This window comes from Echinops telfairi, unplaced genomic scaffold (genome assembly GCF_000313985.2).
Source record: "Echinops telfairi isolate 266 unplaced genomic scaffold, ASM31398v2 ScPeMD7_7415;HRSCAF=8453, whole genome shotgun sequence".
NCBI classification, from domain to species: domain Eukaryota; kingdom Metazoa; phylum Chordata; class Mammalia; order Afrosoricida; family Tenrecidae; genus Echinops; species Echinops telfairi.
In genome coordinates, this window is record NW_022111315.1 from 534,952 (window position 1) to 550,389 (window position 15,438).

A 15,438-nucleotide genomic window follows, 5' to 3' on the forward strand; every position below is an offset into this window, starting at 1 on the left:
TACTGTTGTTGTTGCTGCTGCTGCTGCTGCTGCTGTTGTTGCTGCTGCTGCTGTTGCTGCTCAGGCAAGATGGCAGTTGACCGGACGCCTGCTTGGACTCCCTGGGCACTCAGTGGAGCCATGGTACCTATCATGGGTGTTTGTTGCAGTGTCTGGTGTGAAAATCTGCAAAGACAAGTGGTACAATGTCTAAGTATCAGGAATGTGTTTGTGGGGTGGGGGAAGGTAATATAAAGCTTGGGTCTCTAAGCTGCAAAAAACATTACGTGTCATTTCACCCATTCCTCTTATCACCAATCAGAAGAGGACTATGGGGTTCTGATAGATTTCTAAGTTGCAGAATAAGGGACATGATAATACCCCATTTTAGTATTTCCTAACTTTAATGATTAGGACATTCCCCTAGTTCTAGCTATTTTTCTCTTATCCAAATGAAAAACAGTCTTAGCACATGATCCAAAATCAAAAGTAAAACAGAAATCCATTGCTATCGATATGACTCTGACTCATAGTGACCCTAATGTAGGATGCCTGAGGCTGTAATCTATACGGGAGCTGATAGCCTTCTCTCCCAGCAGCAGCTGGTGAGTTTCAATCACCAACCTGATGGTTAGTAGTTTAATCAGGGGTCCTTAGCACATGAGCCCCAAGGAAAACAGAAAACAAAACAAAACAAAACAAAACCCCTCAAACCCCCTGTCATCAAGTTCATTCACACTCACAGCGATTCTTTACATAAGGCTTCCAAGGCTGTAATCTTCATGGGAGCAGAGAGCTTCTTTCTCCCGAGGAATGGCTGGTGGGTTTAAACCGCTACTCTGTGGTTAGCAATCTAACACCAACCTGACAACACTGCCAGGGCTCCTTTAGCACATAAAAAAACAACTCTCAACTCCCTGCCATGGCATCCATGCCGACTCATAGTGACCCCCTGTGGGTTTCTGAGATTATAACTGTTTCTGAGAGTAGAAAGCCCATTCTTTCTCCTGCAGAGCTGCAGTGGTTTCAAACCTACCCACCATGCGGATTGCAGACCAACATGTAACCACTACACCACCAGGGCTCCTGCGTAGCACATGATACGCATTTCTACATCAGCAGTTCTCAACCTGTGGGTCGAGGTCCCTTTGGGGGTCAAACGACCCTTTCCTAGGGCTCGCCTGGTTCATCACATTAGCAAAATTATAGTTATGAAGTAGCAACGAAAATAATGTTATGGTTGGGAGGTCACCACAACATGAGGAACTGTATTAAAGGGTCGCGGCATTCACAAGGTTGAGAACCACTGCTCTACATAGTCAATGAAGCTTTGCTTTTTCTTCTCCCACTCCCAATAACCTTTGGGGGGGGGTAATCTTAAATTTCAGTTCTCTACCTACCCCCTCCCTACCCCAATCAGTACATTAATTACTGTAACAGTCTACGAGCTGGGATCTCAATCTCAAGTCTTCTCCTTGTCCTTTCCACTACACAACCCATCCAGTATTTCCATATTAATCTTTCCAATATGCCCAACTCATCTTATTGCTGTGGGATTGTGTTTCAATTCTACAGCTGAGCATTCAAGGCCCTCTACTAACTTGCCCACATCTATCCTATCCCCTACTACTTTCCTGGCACAAGTTTTACACTCCATCCAAGCTCATCTTTCCTGTGCCCCAGAATTATTTCTGTCCCCATGTTTTTGATCCTGCCATGTCCTCTATTGGGAATGCTCCTCCATCACCTTCTCTCTAGAAATCCAAAATACAGCTATCCTTCAACGGCTAACTTAAGACAAACTTCCTTCTTAAAACACTGTCCCATGACTCAGGCCCATACATATCATCCCATGCCTTTTCTGGATTCCCATTTATTCTAAAGCACACAACTTACGCACTTGATTACAGACTCTTATGATGCTTGCTGTTAGCGAAATGCTTTTCCCTGTGAGTCTCATCTCTCCAGTTATGTGAGATGTTCTTTGTGGTAAAGCACTTTGTCTTTTACTTTTTGATCTCTTTCCTTACTCTACCTGAGTCCTGGCCACACAGTGGATAGCTCATCAACACTTCCACATAAAGGACTCTCCTCTGACCCGTCTCCCAGTGTTCTAAATCCCAAACGCAGAGCCTAGAAGGATTACAATGCCTACGCTAATACTTGACTTACAATCATCATGGTGGGAAAATGTATTACTCCATTCTAGTGTTAAATTGTTCAAAGAATGGTTTTATACTTCCTTATCATGTATTCCCTCGATGAGCTTCAGATATTTTGCCATAGTTATGGAAATCATTGCCCCTCTCAGGGCCTCAAAGCAGTGTCAGGAAGTAGGCTGTGACTATTGGTCTCCATGGCCCTTCCAGCTCCAGCATTTTACAGGTAGCTACCTGGATGTGTGGCTCAAGATGAATGTTCTCAGTAGCTCAAAAGGTTCTCACCAGTCCCATCACCTTCAGACACAGGTTTTCCCAAGTGAAATGTTCCCTCCCTCCCCTTTACACTTTGGGGTCACTTCCAAACCCAGCACTACTTTTGGGTACCTTTGAGTGGCCAGTCCATGTCCATAGGTTGGGGCCTGCTGGTGCACATAGCCACTGGGCCGTTGTTGCAGGTGGCGAGTAGGATCTACAAGAGTAGGGTTGGTAGAAGGATGGGTGCTCTGATAAGGCTGACTGGAGTAGCTGGGGGGCACCATGGTACCTGCGGGGCCTGCGTGTTGTTGTAATCCCACATGAGAACTATAAGGAGTGTAGCCCTGGAGGAAAAAGAGAGCAAAGAGTCATATCCACGAGTGCTTGGATCAGCCTGCCTCACTCTCTCTGACTCTTAGAACCCTCTGCCCTTACCTGGGAGGTCTGCAAGCCATAGGAAGAGCCGGGAGTCATCTGATGGACAGATGACTGTCCCAACATCCCCTGACTCTGCTAGAGGGAAAAAAGGGGAGACACTCAAACTCAGGAAAACACTTTCCCCCAACTCAGTTCTTGCATCTCCTGCCCTGCGGGTCCTTGTGAAGATCCCACGTGTTTCCTCAGTCCTGCGACACTAAAAAGCCCCTCTCTCTGATAGCCCTCCTTACTGCCCCTCTCACTATCTTTGCCTGGAGTTGTTGGCGGAGGCGCTGTCCTTGAGGCACTGTAGGTTGTTGCTGTCGGTACACGGAAGCCTTATAAGAGGGATCTAATCCCACGACACCAGGCATGGCTGTAGGCAGCACTCCAGGGTAAGTTGGTCGGGCTGGCAACTTCTGCATTGGTAATCGCACAGGGCGGTATGGGTCCACCCGAGGGCCACCTGGAAAGGAAAGTAGGTGGACTTCTCATCTTTTCATCCCTTGCTCAGTGACTTACTCACCCACAGCTCTTCCCCTGAGTGGGGGGAATGTTCAGGTAACGCAGTCATTCGAAGCAGCTGGCACTCACCTGCAGGAAGTGGCTGGTTTTGGGTATACAGGCCTATGGGACCCTGCCTGTAGCTAAGATGGGATATAGAGCCAGAAGCGGGGTGATGTAGGAGGTCTGCGGGCACTGCCACACCATAGGGGCCACTCCGACATGGGCCCATGCCATAGTCCTGTACGAATGGCAAAGGGAGAAGGTGAGGAGGTGGTGGCTCCATGGGGTAGGGTGAAGTGGGGTAAGTGGGGTGAAGAGCAGCTGGATTCATCTGGTTAATTTTTATTATTACTCTGTATCTCCCCCACCCCCACCCCACCACCACCACCACTTCCACAGACCAGAAACTGAAAATAATCAGGAAGAAAAAGAGATGGGAAAAACTTCAATAGTTGGAGGCACTAACCTCTGTCTTGGGGGCTGGCTGGCTACGTTTCTTGCCTTTGGTGGATTTCTTCTTGCGTTCCTCAGTCGTGGGTGGAGCGGCGCCAGGTTTGTCAGTTTTAGGGGGCTCTGGAGCCTTTTTCTCAGGTTCCAAGAGTGTGGGAGCAGGGGGTTCCTCATCTTCTGGCGGCAGAGGCAATGGCTCCAGATAATAGGCCCGGGGTCGGGGTCTCAAGTGGGTGTGATAGAGCAGCAGCCGTTGCTGCTCTTCTCCTCGAGCAACTCGCCGGTCGACCCGGACCGTTCCAAACCAGCCCCAAGAGAGGGGTGCTGACGGCTTCAATCCCTCAAAAAGATCCCAGGGAGAGAGCTTTTGTTTGGTGGAAACCTGTAGACCCTGCTCCAGAAAGTGAGAAACAAGAGCTGTTGAGACTTGGAAAACGGAAGCGACCTTGAAAACTTAAGAGAGTAAAGTATCTGTTGACAACGAAAGAACGGAAAAAGTCATAGGTGGACTCAGGGGAAACGGTGAGAGGCAGACACAGACAGACGCACACACTGACACACACCGGAGAAAACTAACAGGCAGGGGGGGGGGCGGGTGGAGCAGTGGAGGACGGGTTGGAGGGGAAAGATGGAGTCAAGGGAGAGGTAAAGCCAGGGGAAGAAGCAGAAAGAGAGAAAGACAGCGGCATCCGGAAAGAGAAACATCGATATAGACATATGAGAGAGGAAGAGAAGACCGATGAGCTTGGAATTTAGATGTAAACCCCCTCTTTCAACTATACACAATTATTATGGTCATTTAAGAAATACTGCAACTAAAAAGAGAGAGAGAAACAGAAAGAGCGCAGAGAGATGGGTAGGGCTGGGGTTGGAGTAATACAGGAATAAAAGAGATATGGGCTATCGGGCAGGCAGATGGGAGCAGGGGGTATGCAGGGGAAGGGTAGGATAGGGCAGGGAAAGTGGGGTACTATTAAAAAGTAGGCGGGGATGAAGGGAGAGACCAAGGAGAGAGGGTGAGGCTCTAAAGCTGAGGACAGGAAATAGCAGGAACATTAATTGATTAGGTCAAACCCTCAAAGGCAGTTTTTAGCAGCAAGTCCAATAGACTCCCTAGCCTGATGCATGCATTATAGTTCAGAAGACACTATAGGGAAGGCTCTTGCTCAAAGAAGAAACAAGGTAGGGGGCTAGAGGTAGGAAAACGATGGAACGTGCCTCTTTCTTGAAGATGGAATCAAAGCCAGCAATCTTGTTGCCCTTGGTGTCAATAAGGGAGCCCTGTGGCTCACATGTGATGACATCTCGTGTCTGCTTAGGCAATGGTAGCAGCTGGCGAACCTTTTCCAGACTGTCCGACTGGCGTTCCCCCAACTCCTTCTACAGGCACAGGAAGAGGGGACAAGAGTTCAGGCATATGAAATAAGAGGGACAGGAAATCTCAGGGGAGACCACAGAACCTGGCACAGAGAAGACACTTAGTAAACCCTCTGAATGACAAGGGGGGTGGGGAGATATCATGGAAGGGTAGAGACCAGAAAGAAATCTTTGAGGTTGACTAGCAGATGTGCAGTCAAGGGAGAGGGAGCCAAGAGTCCAGTCCCCCCAAAGCCTAGCCCCCACCTCCTCTGCTCACCTGCAGCTTCTTCACCAGGTTCATATAAGCACGTTTGTTTTCCTCCATGCTGCCTTGAGAGATACTAGACATGTCAGCAGCCAGTGTCCCATTGATGAGTACACTCAGCATGTCCAATACTGTAGTGAAGAGCTCACTGTGATGGGAAGGCAGGGAGTCAACACCGAGAAGAGGTTATGATAGAAAAAGGCATCAAAATGGGATACACACAGGGAGAGGTCCTTAGTCAGTCAATGGAAAGGTATCAAAATAGGGAGTACCTAGGACCACGGTCCATAGTCTTCACACCCATACCAGTCTCAGTGGACGTATGCCTGGGGCGGGCACCGGGGGAACGGAAGGGAGGGGTGGGGATGCTTTACTTGTTGGACTGCATGTCGACGGTGCCACTGATGATGATCTCTAGCAGGAGGACAGCCCACTCTGTTGTCTGCTGGGTGCTGCGCTGCACTGTGTCAAACATGCCCCCTACCTGTCAGAACCACAGCAAGTCAGTCAGATGGCTCAGGAGCAAAATCCAGCAAGGAAACAATCAGAACCCGAGTCGAGTTAGGGCACCTGAGGTCATGTTCTGGTTCTGTCTTTGACCTGCCATATGATCTCAGGCTAATAACTCAATTCTTGACATTTCTAGATCTCAGTTTCCCCCTCTATATAAAATGATGGGAATTGGGCTAAATGACTTCTAGGATCCCATTCGAGTTTAAAATGTTTATGTTTCTAGGTACAAGGCAGAATCGGACCACTAAGGCAAATCCCTGTCAGGGTCCAAGGTACACACGCAATTGGACCTTGACCACAAAGACTGAGTTCCTTTAACCACTGTAGGCCCTGCAGCCTTCGGAAGAGCTGAGCTGATTCTGGACTATAGCCTCTGTCTTCACTCCTCCAGGCTGGGGAGGCTTCTTTACTCTGCACTTCTGGCCCTGCCTCATGCCTTCTTCTTTCCAACAACCCCTCTCACCAGGTTGAGCCGCAGTTTGAGTGCCTCATGCATTAACTGCTTTGGTTTGCAATCATCTAAGTACTGGTCATCTCGCCAATTATTCACAATCTAGGATAGAAACAAGTATAATACTATAAAGAAATAAAAATGTAAGAAAAACCAACCAACCCTACCGTTCAGGGATCTTCTCATTTCCATCCCAAAGTACCCAGTACGTCCAGGGTACACGATAAGCCTCATCCTTCTCTGCCCTCCTGCCCACCTCCATGGCCCAGTCCTGTACCTGGTGCACCTGGCTGTAGAGGGAGGTAAGGAGTCCTTCACGTTGCTCATCCTGTCCTTTTAGACAAGTCAGCACCAGGGATAAGAAGGGCTGCTGGCTCAATAAGGACATGCTAGAGACAGAAAGCAAAGCAAAGCAAAGCAACTGGGGAACAGGCATAGAGACTTCCAAACTTCATTCTTCCCAGCCCCAGACACTACTACTAGGATCTTGCTCACCATGCCCATATTGATCCTCTAAAATACTATTATTATTATTATTCTCATTCCTCAGTTCCAATATTTCTCGTTCTCTGGTCTTGCCTCCTCTCCTCAACTCAGTTTCTAGTCCCTTTACCTCTTTTGCTTTTGCCGATCCCGTTCTTTGCGGGAAGAAGAACCCAGGTGCTGACCCTTCTCCAATTCTTCCCCCGCAGCCTTCAACACATGCCCCTGGACTGAGGTGGGCAATTTAGCAATGAGGGGAGCCACCAGCCAAACACCAGAGCGTTCCAGGGAACTGAGGGACAAATGAAGTACACAGAGTTATATGGTGGCGCCAGAGGTGGTTAAAACAATTCTCCCTCCTTTCCCTGATGGACATGTCCAGACTCTCTATGTAGCTGAATTCATTCATGCTACTAGGAAACTCAGAGGGGATGAGTCCAAATACATTTCTGCCCAACCTGAGCACAGGCTTGCTCTTGCTGCTGCTGGACATGTTGCTTGCGGCACTTCCCGAAGATGACCCTGTTTCTGCTGACTGTTGGAAAACCTCAATTGTAGCTTTGGCAATGTTCTCTAAGAGCGAGTTCATCTCCTGGGGAGGAAGAAAGGCATGGCACAGGGGTGCTAAATAGGTAGCTGAGGGTGAAAGAGAACAGATGGTAGGAGAGATAGGAAGTGAGGGGGAAGGAAGGCATCTACGAAGATTTATGACAGAGTAGAGACATAACTGCTCAGAGCTAGGCTCTTTTAGCACCTCCTCTTTCTCCATCTCCCCACTGTCTTCTGCTTTACAAACCTCCTTACATTTTTTTTGTCACAGAAAAAGCCACCCTTCCCCATAGTTCAGAGCCTCAAACTTTCAATCTATTTCCCTTATCATTGGCCCACACATTTGCCATCTTCCTGCCCCTTCTTTTTAAAAAAATCATTTTATTGGGGGCTCCTACAACTCTTGTGTGTGTGTGTGAAGCACATTTGTACATTTTCTGCCATCATCATTCTCAAAACATTTGCTTTCTACTTGAGCCCTTGATACCAGCTCCTCATTTCCTCCCCCCCTGCCTCTTCCTATCTCCATGAATTCAAGGGTATGGTCTACGCTCTTCTATGGTGGCCAACCTCGTTAACACATGAAGCTGAAAGCGGGCATGGGAAAGGGAGGCTCCAGGCATGACTCACATTGTTAGGGGTCTGCTTGATCATAAGCTGCAGCTCCAAGGAAGACTGGCGCATGGTCCACTGGTCCAGGTTCTGTAACAAAGGCCCCAGTCCCAGCTAGACATCCGTGTGTCACCCCCAGCCACCCTTTATCCTATGGCTAATTCAAGATCTCTTACAAGCTCAATACACAGACTCCTCGAGGTCTAAATGGGATCTCCATTCCCCCAACTTTAGGGAAGACAACATTTAAATAATCTAAAATGGTTGAAAAATCTATCAGATTTTACAGAAGATTCAGCAAAGTTATCCCACCTTTCTGTCGTTTCTTTTTTTCAGAGCCCAACAACCCTCAGCATTAGGAAGTTCTGCTTAATGTTTAGCCTACATCCTCAATATTAAATGTAAAGGCCACTTCTCTTATATGAGATCAGCTGCTCACAATCTCTTAATGTTCTTTACAGACCTGAAGACTACTGCTCACCAAGCTTTTTCCCCCATTTCCCTCAGCCTTATCTCCTCTGAGCAGAAGAGACTCCAGTCCTTTAGCTTTCCCTCAATGGCTTTATTTTTCTACCCTCTTGTCATCTGAGTCTCTGAAGCAGTGTGACAAAATGAAAAGGGGACAGGGCTGTCAGAGTTCACACAATGACTCTAAATTTACTGTGCTACCTTGTGAAAATTATTGAGATTTTTCAAGGCTGTTTTCGCACCAGTCAAACAGAGATATCCATAGCTAACTCATAAGACTGTAAAGAGTAATTAAAAGGCATGGAAAGCACCTAGCACCTGGTAACTATTCAGTTACCAGGACATGAGCAAAATGCCAAATACACAAAGTGAAAAAAACCCCGATGTTTCCCAGATACGATGGCTCCCACTGATAAGCTACTTTCACTCCAGATAGCTGCGCTCTCACAGAAGGTTCTCCTATTGCATACAGACCACACTGAATTTACTTCTTAGCTCATGCTGAAGCCAGTGCTCATTCTCCCACATGGCTGCTTATCTTCCTCTCACTTAACCTTTCCATTCTTTCTCTCTCCGCTAGGTTCCCAGTATTTCTTCCAGGCGTGGTGTCTGTTATTTCTTCCCACCACACTGGCATACCTGGAGAATACGCTTAATGCGTTGGCGCTGGGGGTTTTCCCCATCCTCATTGTCCAGCAATCGATGTGGGTAGCAGATGAGCTGCATGAGGCGCTGGGCCTGGGCACTACTCAACACCGGGTCCTGTAGGTCATTGCTGTCCTCACACAGCGACTTAAGGCAACGTTCTCCTACCCATTCCTGAGGAAGCTGATAATCAGGGGACTGGGGGCAACCAGTGAGGGAGTTAGGAATAAGGGATATGGATCAGGAGTTGGGAAGGGACATGATCTATAGTGGGGACTGGGCATGGTCACGAGCTGGAAACAGGCACATATTATACAGAAGCATTTAGGAAGTACGGGGAGAAGGTGAAACTGACCTGCTGGCAGATGCTGCGCAGCACATACTTGGCATAGACATCCAGACTGGCCGTCTCCACAGAGATGTTGCGGCACCCCTGCCTTCGACTACCACCACCGCCACCTCCTCCCTCCTCCTCTGGAAGTTCTTCCGTTCCACCTGTCACAGTAAAGCCGGAACCCTTCAGCTCAGCATCCCCTGTGGTTCACAGGTGGGAGATAAGGAGGGAAGGACAGAATCAGAATGCCATGTAGAGACCTGACCCAAACTCACAGAGGCAGAAACACCCCAAATCCTTTCCTCTGAGACATAAATATACTGTCCTTCTTTCCCTCCTCTCCAAAGTTCAGAGAGCCCATCTTTTGGAGGGAGACTATCCTTTATAGTTTAGGTGGCACCCTACCTTACACATACTTCTGGCACCACTCCCTTCCTACCCCCATACCAAGTACAAACACAGCCTTGAGAACAGCAAACACAGCTCCATCTACGATGCGGTTCTGGGAGGCAGCCAGCAGGTGGCGATCACAGGAGGAGCGGATTCCTACCGTAGGTTTATCTGGGGAGGGAGCTGAAGTCAGGGGAAGCAAGAGTATAGGAATAGTGGGGGCGGGGTAGCTAGACTTTCTAGGGCTGGCTGGTCCAGATTCAGGTTACTTACTTCCATCAGACTGGCAAGGGTTGAGTTGTGGTGTCTTGAACAGATGGAGGAGGATGCGGCAGGTCAGCCGGGCTCCTGGCTCAGAGTCCTGTTCACTACAAGCTAAAACGAAAAACAGCTGATCTGGAAAGGATGAAACAAGTACTGGATATAGGTTTGTGGGTGGAGGGAATAATCAGGGAGTAAGGGTAAGGTAAAAGGAGACAAAAGAAACCAACGATGGAGAGAGCGCGGGACTCTTACACAATGAAAGGCTAGTGGCTCAAGGGATAAAAAAAAACTGTTAAAAAGAAAAGAAAGATCAAGGCTGCAAATCACAGGTTAGAAAAAAAGCAGGCCCCTTCAAAGAAGGGCAGGCCCTCCAGTGAGGGCGTCAGGGAGTGACCGTGGGGGTTCCCACAGTGACTAGGGCGTCAGGGAGTGACCGTGGGGGTTCCCACAGTAAGCCATAAGTGTGGATTGAAATTGGGGGTCGGTTAAACCGGGGGTGGGTGGGGTGGTGGTGGTGGTTCAGATTCGGTTGTTCACCAGCATTAAGAAGTGACGGGATGGCAGCACAGCGAATCAGATCTTCTAAGAGCAAACACTGTCGAGCAATGAGGATGGCCACAAAAGTAGCCAAGGAGTCATGAAAAGACAGGTCACTGACCTGGAGAAAAAAGCAGACAGACATGGTGAGTCAGGGTAGAGAAGGGGCACTTACTCAAAGCTGTAGGTCTCCACTCTCAAAGCCCCTGCCTCGTTACTCCCTGGATTACCGGGACCAGAGTCCAACCCAGGTAACGGCCCATTCCCAGCAAGACTCCACCCTCAGGCTCACATCTACGTTACAGAGGAGGTCGTTGAAACCACAAGTGCCATTGTTAGAGGAGCAGCACAAGGCCTTCAGCACTCCTAGCCACTCAGCACTCAAGGACTTGCAATAGCCGGTCAGCTCTGCACACAGGATTGCGATGTCATTCACCCTGGGGACAAGGACAAGCAGCCTTAAAGAAATCCATGATCCACAATACCCCCCCCCCCACTGGTTCACTTTTTACTTCCAGCCACCCCTGTAGCAATCAAGGATGTAGTACTTCCTAGGTATCTCATCCCTCCTACGATCAGGTAGGCGTAGTACAGATGCCCATTCCGCATTCAGGACATCACATACCTATCAGGATCGTGGTGCCCCACACACACGTGCATAAGGGCATTACAGACAAAGCTGTAGCGGTTTGCAGGGTTCTCACTAAGACTCTTGCCTAGACCAGTGTAGGTGAAGGTGTGGGCGGCAGGGTTCTCCAGAGTGTCAATCATGAACTCAGGTGCCCACCGCATATTTGATTCTGACGGCTCCACGTTGCAGTAGATGGTGTTTTTCACCTTTGAGCAAAAGTCACTGCCGAGGTAGGGGAAAGGAGATGGCAGTGTTAAAGTTCTGGTGAGGTGGCGGGTGAGGGGAGACCAGGGAAGGGGAAAATAAAGAGGAAAAAGTGAGGGACAAGGGGCCCTGGGACAGGCTAAAGGGCTAGGACAAGGCAGACCAGGCAGAAGAACCAAGTGAGAACACGAACACGGGCTTTGGGAGATATAGGGGAGGAATGGGGGCCCCACAGAGGGGCTGGAGGCCAGGTTGCTGAGAACACAGACCATTCTCACCAAGGCAAGAACACGTGGTGGACACAGTCCATAAGTGACCCTGGATAGAGAGCAGGGTCCCGGGCTGGGCTGGGCTCCTGAGCTGTGTTGGTAACGGGAAAGAGACGGGACCAGGTCCCACACTCTACCTCTTACCGTCCACCTCTCTTACCTGAAGAGCTCCCCAAATTTGCTCTTTAAGTGGCTACATGAGGTGTACAAATCATAGAGATATGCTAGGATACAGCGTTCTGCAGAGGAGCCATCTGACCGGTTCATCCCGTGCTTTACTACACCGCACAGCCTATCACGCAGAGAAAGGTCAGGGGGATTAGCAGACGGTGTGCAGGGGGATGGGGCACCACAGTCCCTTGAAACAAAGTCTCTTGGTAATACCATTCCTTTCCCACTTGAGTAGCATGCATTTCCCCACCAAGAGAGCCCCACATGATTTCCCCAGCCCTCTTCTAACAGCATTCACCAAAGCCTCATGTGTTGATGCCTTTGCTTACCCCTCAAAGACTTGTGCCATCTGGTCCTGATTGAGGATGAGGCAGGCATGATAGTGCCGCAGGACAGCCACAATGCACAGGCACAGGCTGGTTGTGTAGCTGCCCACCAGATCCGAGGATTTGAGAAGCAGCTCAGCCTCAACTACACTCAGTTCATTCAGCAGCTAGCAGAGTAGGAGGTGGTGCGATATAAGAAGAGGCCCCGCATGTTATAACCTCCCTTCTTGTGAGAAAACAAGTCGCAAAGCCAGGCCTAAGCCCCTTCCTGCTAGTCACTTTCGTACAGAAAGGCTCTCGTTGCCACATGCCCCTGTCCTTTTTGCTATTAGGGATACAGGCTAGCGCAATGATCCAACCAGTCTCCCGGATATAGTTCTATTCACTCCACAGTGGGATGGTCTGCGACCAATGCTTCAATCTGTCTTTTGAGCCTCCCCAAGGAGCAATGAAATCTATTTCTTCAGACTTAGCTCGTGTTCCATCCACCCTGTGCTAGTCTCTCTGCCATCCACATAGCAGCAGACCCTGACTTGAGCCTCTACCCACCCTCATGACCCTTATATAGCGCCAGCTCTTCTGCCACCCTCATCTCCTCACAACTCCCCCACCTGAATGGCAAAATCGATGAGGCCACTGATGCTGAGTGAGTACTCCATGAGATCGAAGATGAACTGCACATGCTGCACCAAAGGCAAGTGGTAGGACATGCCAAGGGCGAAGCTTGTGATCTGCTCCAGAACATTCCGGGAGACCTGATAAGGGCAGTGGGTAAAAAGTGGGTAAAAGGACAGGAGTAAAAAGGGGTGGGAAACACCAGAAACACAAGAAAGCATAGTGGTGAATGGGAATGAGACCAGCACGTTCAGCTTGCCTAGGGGGAAACCAGCTCAAAGGGAAAGGAAGGAAAGTCGGGCAGAGAGCTAATGTGGTGAGGGGGCCGGAGGGGGCCGGACTTAGGCTCACACCTGAGCCGTGACCTGGTGTTGGTCATAATGGGAAAGGTGCTGGAACTTAGCAAAGATATCTTCAGCAGTGGGGAAGGCTTCAGGTCGGTTGCGCCTCCGCTTCTGCCCATCCTCCCCACCTGAGGGGACAGTTGAAAGGGAAGCAGTCAGGCCAGAGACAGTAATTGGTTCACTGGGGGTGGGGAGGAGGGTAGGAGAGAAGGCTATGAGAAGGAGGGAGGAGGGAGTGGTAGAGGAAGGAAGGGACAAAGGGGAGGATGGAAGGGAGGGTCAGGGAAGGGATGAAGGGGACAGTGAAGCAAAGGTTTAGAGGACCACAACCGATGTGGACCTGAGAGGAATACATACAGGGAGGTGCTAGGTTGAGGGAGGGGAAATGGAGGAAGGGCAGTAGGGGGCTTACTGTGAGGTACCTAAGAATGTCAGGTCTCCAGGATTCAGAGGCACAATAGGAGCAAGCTGGTCTGCAGAGGGGGGGAATGAGGGGGAAGTTTCAAAAGGACTAGCGCTCTCAGGAGACTCCAAGAGACAGGACATTGGGACATGACTGGGTATTCCCTATGCTGGGGAAGGGAAGACTGACTAGGGTAATTCCTGGGGGGAGATCTGTTTCAGGAGCTTCAAACCCACCAGTTTCTGCTGTCCCCTTGCGGTTCAGGACCTTCAGGATATCCTTGGTAATTTTCTTGATGGCATGGCGGGCATCATCTCGCTGCTTTCCCACCCCAAATAGTACGACCAACCGCTGGTTGCACTCATGGCTGCAAGACTCCTCCTGCATCCCAGCAGCACCATCAGACTGCAGTACACATCTCTTGCCCTCTGTTTAACATTGCCCCGCACCCCTCAGCATCCCAATGCACACCACCCTTCCCAACGTGCCCACCCCCTTGAGAACACCTCCAGCTCCCCACCACATCCCTTGCAAAGACATCTGGGTTCACGAGTAGACCATCCCAGGTGTTGGCTAATCAACAGTACCTGGGGAATGGGAAAGTGTGTGGCATACTGCACATGTCGTGGCTGGTCGTAAAGAATGCCCAGGGTTCCTTCTATCTTCTCCTTGGGATGGGGCTTCACTTCCTTGTCAACATCTGGTTTCTCTGGGGATGGGCTACCCTTCCCTTCACAAGGCATAGTAGGGGAGAACAACTAAGAGAATGGTGAAAGAGAAGAGCATTTAGAAGGAAAAATGGACATGGAGGTAGAGAGAAAGTCCCAAAAGCGGCATAAGGGGAAGACCTAAGAGGGTGGATGGCGCTACACTCAGGATTCCACTTACTGAGAAGTCAGGCTTCTCCATGTCTTCAAAGAGCACACTGGAACTAGGGTCAATGTCCATAGATTCAGAGAGCCCTGGATCCTGAGAGCAAGAACACAAGGGGCACTGCTGTAGCTCTAAGGCAATGTTCCCCACCATTTAGGAAAGTTAACAGAGAAAATGGCCAGCAGAGATCATATTGGGAGAAGTGCAGAATCTGGACTGGGGCCGTGACCAGTGTAGGGCTCAGTTCCTTTAAGCTTTAAAATGGGGGTGAGGACCTCCCAAAGTACGTTGTTGAGGATCAAATGAAATAAATGACGTGAAAGTTGCTTTGTAAAGCGCTAGGCACATACTGCCCTTAGCATTATGTGAAAGAGACTCACCAAGGCCTCTAGGTGCTATGAAGATGGGAATACCCAAAGACCCAATCTAATGCCAGGAACTGCCCACTCACCTCAAGCTTGCTACTGCTGCTGCCCTCAGCCTCCTTCCGCTCTGGATCATCAGCAGGGTCATCAAAGGGAGAGGGAGGCCGGGGACCAGGGGCTCCAAAGGCAAGATCCCCTCGGGAGATGAGGGTACAAGTATACATGTTGTGGGAGAATACATCGTGTCGGATGAGTTCACAGAATAACAGTACCAAGTTAAAGAATTCAACCCGCTCACTCTCACTTCGGGGGTCCGCTGAAAGGAGGGGCAGAGGGAAGAAGAATTATGAGAGCGTCAAAGAGAGGGACACAAATGGGGAGCTGATACCAGGGGCACAAGTGGGAAGAGAAGGCTTAGAAAATGATGATGGCGGCAGATGTGCAAAGGTGCTCGACCCACGGGATGAATGTATGGATTGTGATAAGAGAAGTATGAGCCCCCAATAAAAGTATTTTTTTAAAAAGGAGAGAGGGGTACACCTAAGGCACAGTGATCCTGGAGTACCTGAGATAGTCAATAACAAGAATTATCGGGGG

At 49.5% G+C, this 15,438-nt stretch overlaps 1 protein-coding gene across 11 annotated transcripts in view; it reads right to left on the reverse strand.

The window, feature by feature from the left end:
* Positions 1-15,438, reverse strand: part of MED12 (mediator complex subunit 12) — a 26,360-nt gene that overhangs the window by 2,767 nt on the left and 8,155 nt on the right. The window contains exons 13-43 of one of the 11 annotated variants that reach the window (XM_045297021.1): positions 14,928-15,157; positions 14,492-14,572; positions 14,191-14,361; positions 13,840-13,984; positions 13,623-13,673; positions 13,210-13,328; positions 12,853-12,996; positions 12,245-12,408; positions 11,905-12,036; positions 11,266-11,493; positions 10,933-11,077; positions 10,641-10,761; positions 10,113-10,214; positions 9,897-10,010; positions 9,471-9,649; positions 9,110-9,289; positions 8,021-8,092; positions 7,300-7,433; positions 6,972-7,133; positions 6,636-6,747; positions 6,371-6,460; positions 5,769-5,878; positions 5,407-5,542; positions 4,989-5,150; positions 3,787-4,161; positions 3,408-3,558; positions 3,077-3,279; positions 2,832-2,909; positions 2,686-2,740; positions 2,526-2,610; positions 11-165 (exon numbers count right to left, since the gene is read on the reverse strand). In XM_045297021.1, coding sequence (XP_045152956.1) covers positions 11-165; positions 2,526-2,610; positions 2,686-2,740; positions 2,832-2,909; positions 3,077-3,279; positions 3,408-3,558; positions 3,787-4,161; positions 4,989-5,150; positions 5,407-5,542; positions 5,769-5,878; positions 6,371-6,460; positions 6,636-6,747; positions 6,972-7,133; positions 7,300-7,433; positions 8,021-8,092; positions 9,110-9,289; positions 9,471-9,649; positions 9,897-10,010; positions 10,113-10,214; positions 10,641-10,761; positions 10,933-11,077; positions 11,266-11,493; positions 11,905-12,036; positions 12,245-12,408; positions 12,853-12,996; positions 13,210-13,328; positions 13,623-13,673; positions 13,840-13,984; positions 14,191-14,361; positions 14,492-14,572; positions 14,928-15,157 — 4,386 coding nt within the window. Of the gene's footprint in view, positions 1-10; positions 166-2,525; positions 2,741-2,831; positions 2,910-3,076; positions 3,280-3,407; positions 3,559-3,786; positions 4,162-4,988; positions 5,151-5,406; positions 5,543-5,768; positions 5,879-6,370; positions 6,461-6,635; positions 6,748-6,971; positions 7,134-7,299; positions 7,434-8,020; positions 8,093-9,109; positions 9,314-9,470; positions 9,650-9,896; positions 10,023-10,112; positions 10,215-10,640; positions 10,762-10,932; positions 11,078-11,265; positions 11,494-11,904; positions 12,037-12,244; positions 12,409-12,852; positions 12,997-13,209; positions 13,329-13,622; positions 13,674-13,839; positions 13,985-14,190; positions 14,362-14,491; positions 14,573-14,927; positions 15,158-15,438 lie in introns of all 11 variants that reach the window. The other 10 variants (XM_045297020.1, XM_045297014.1, XM_045297016.1 and 7 more) reach the window with 10 other exon arrangements.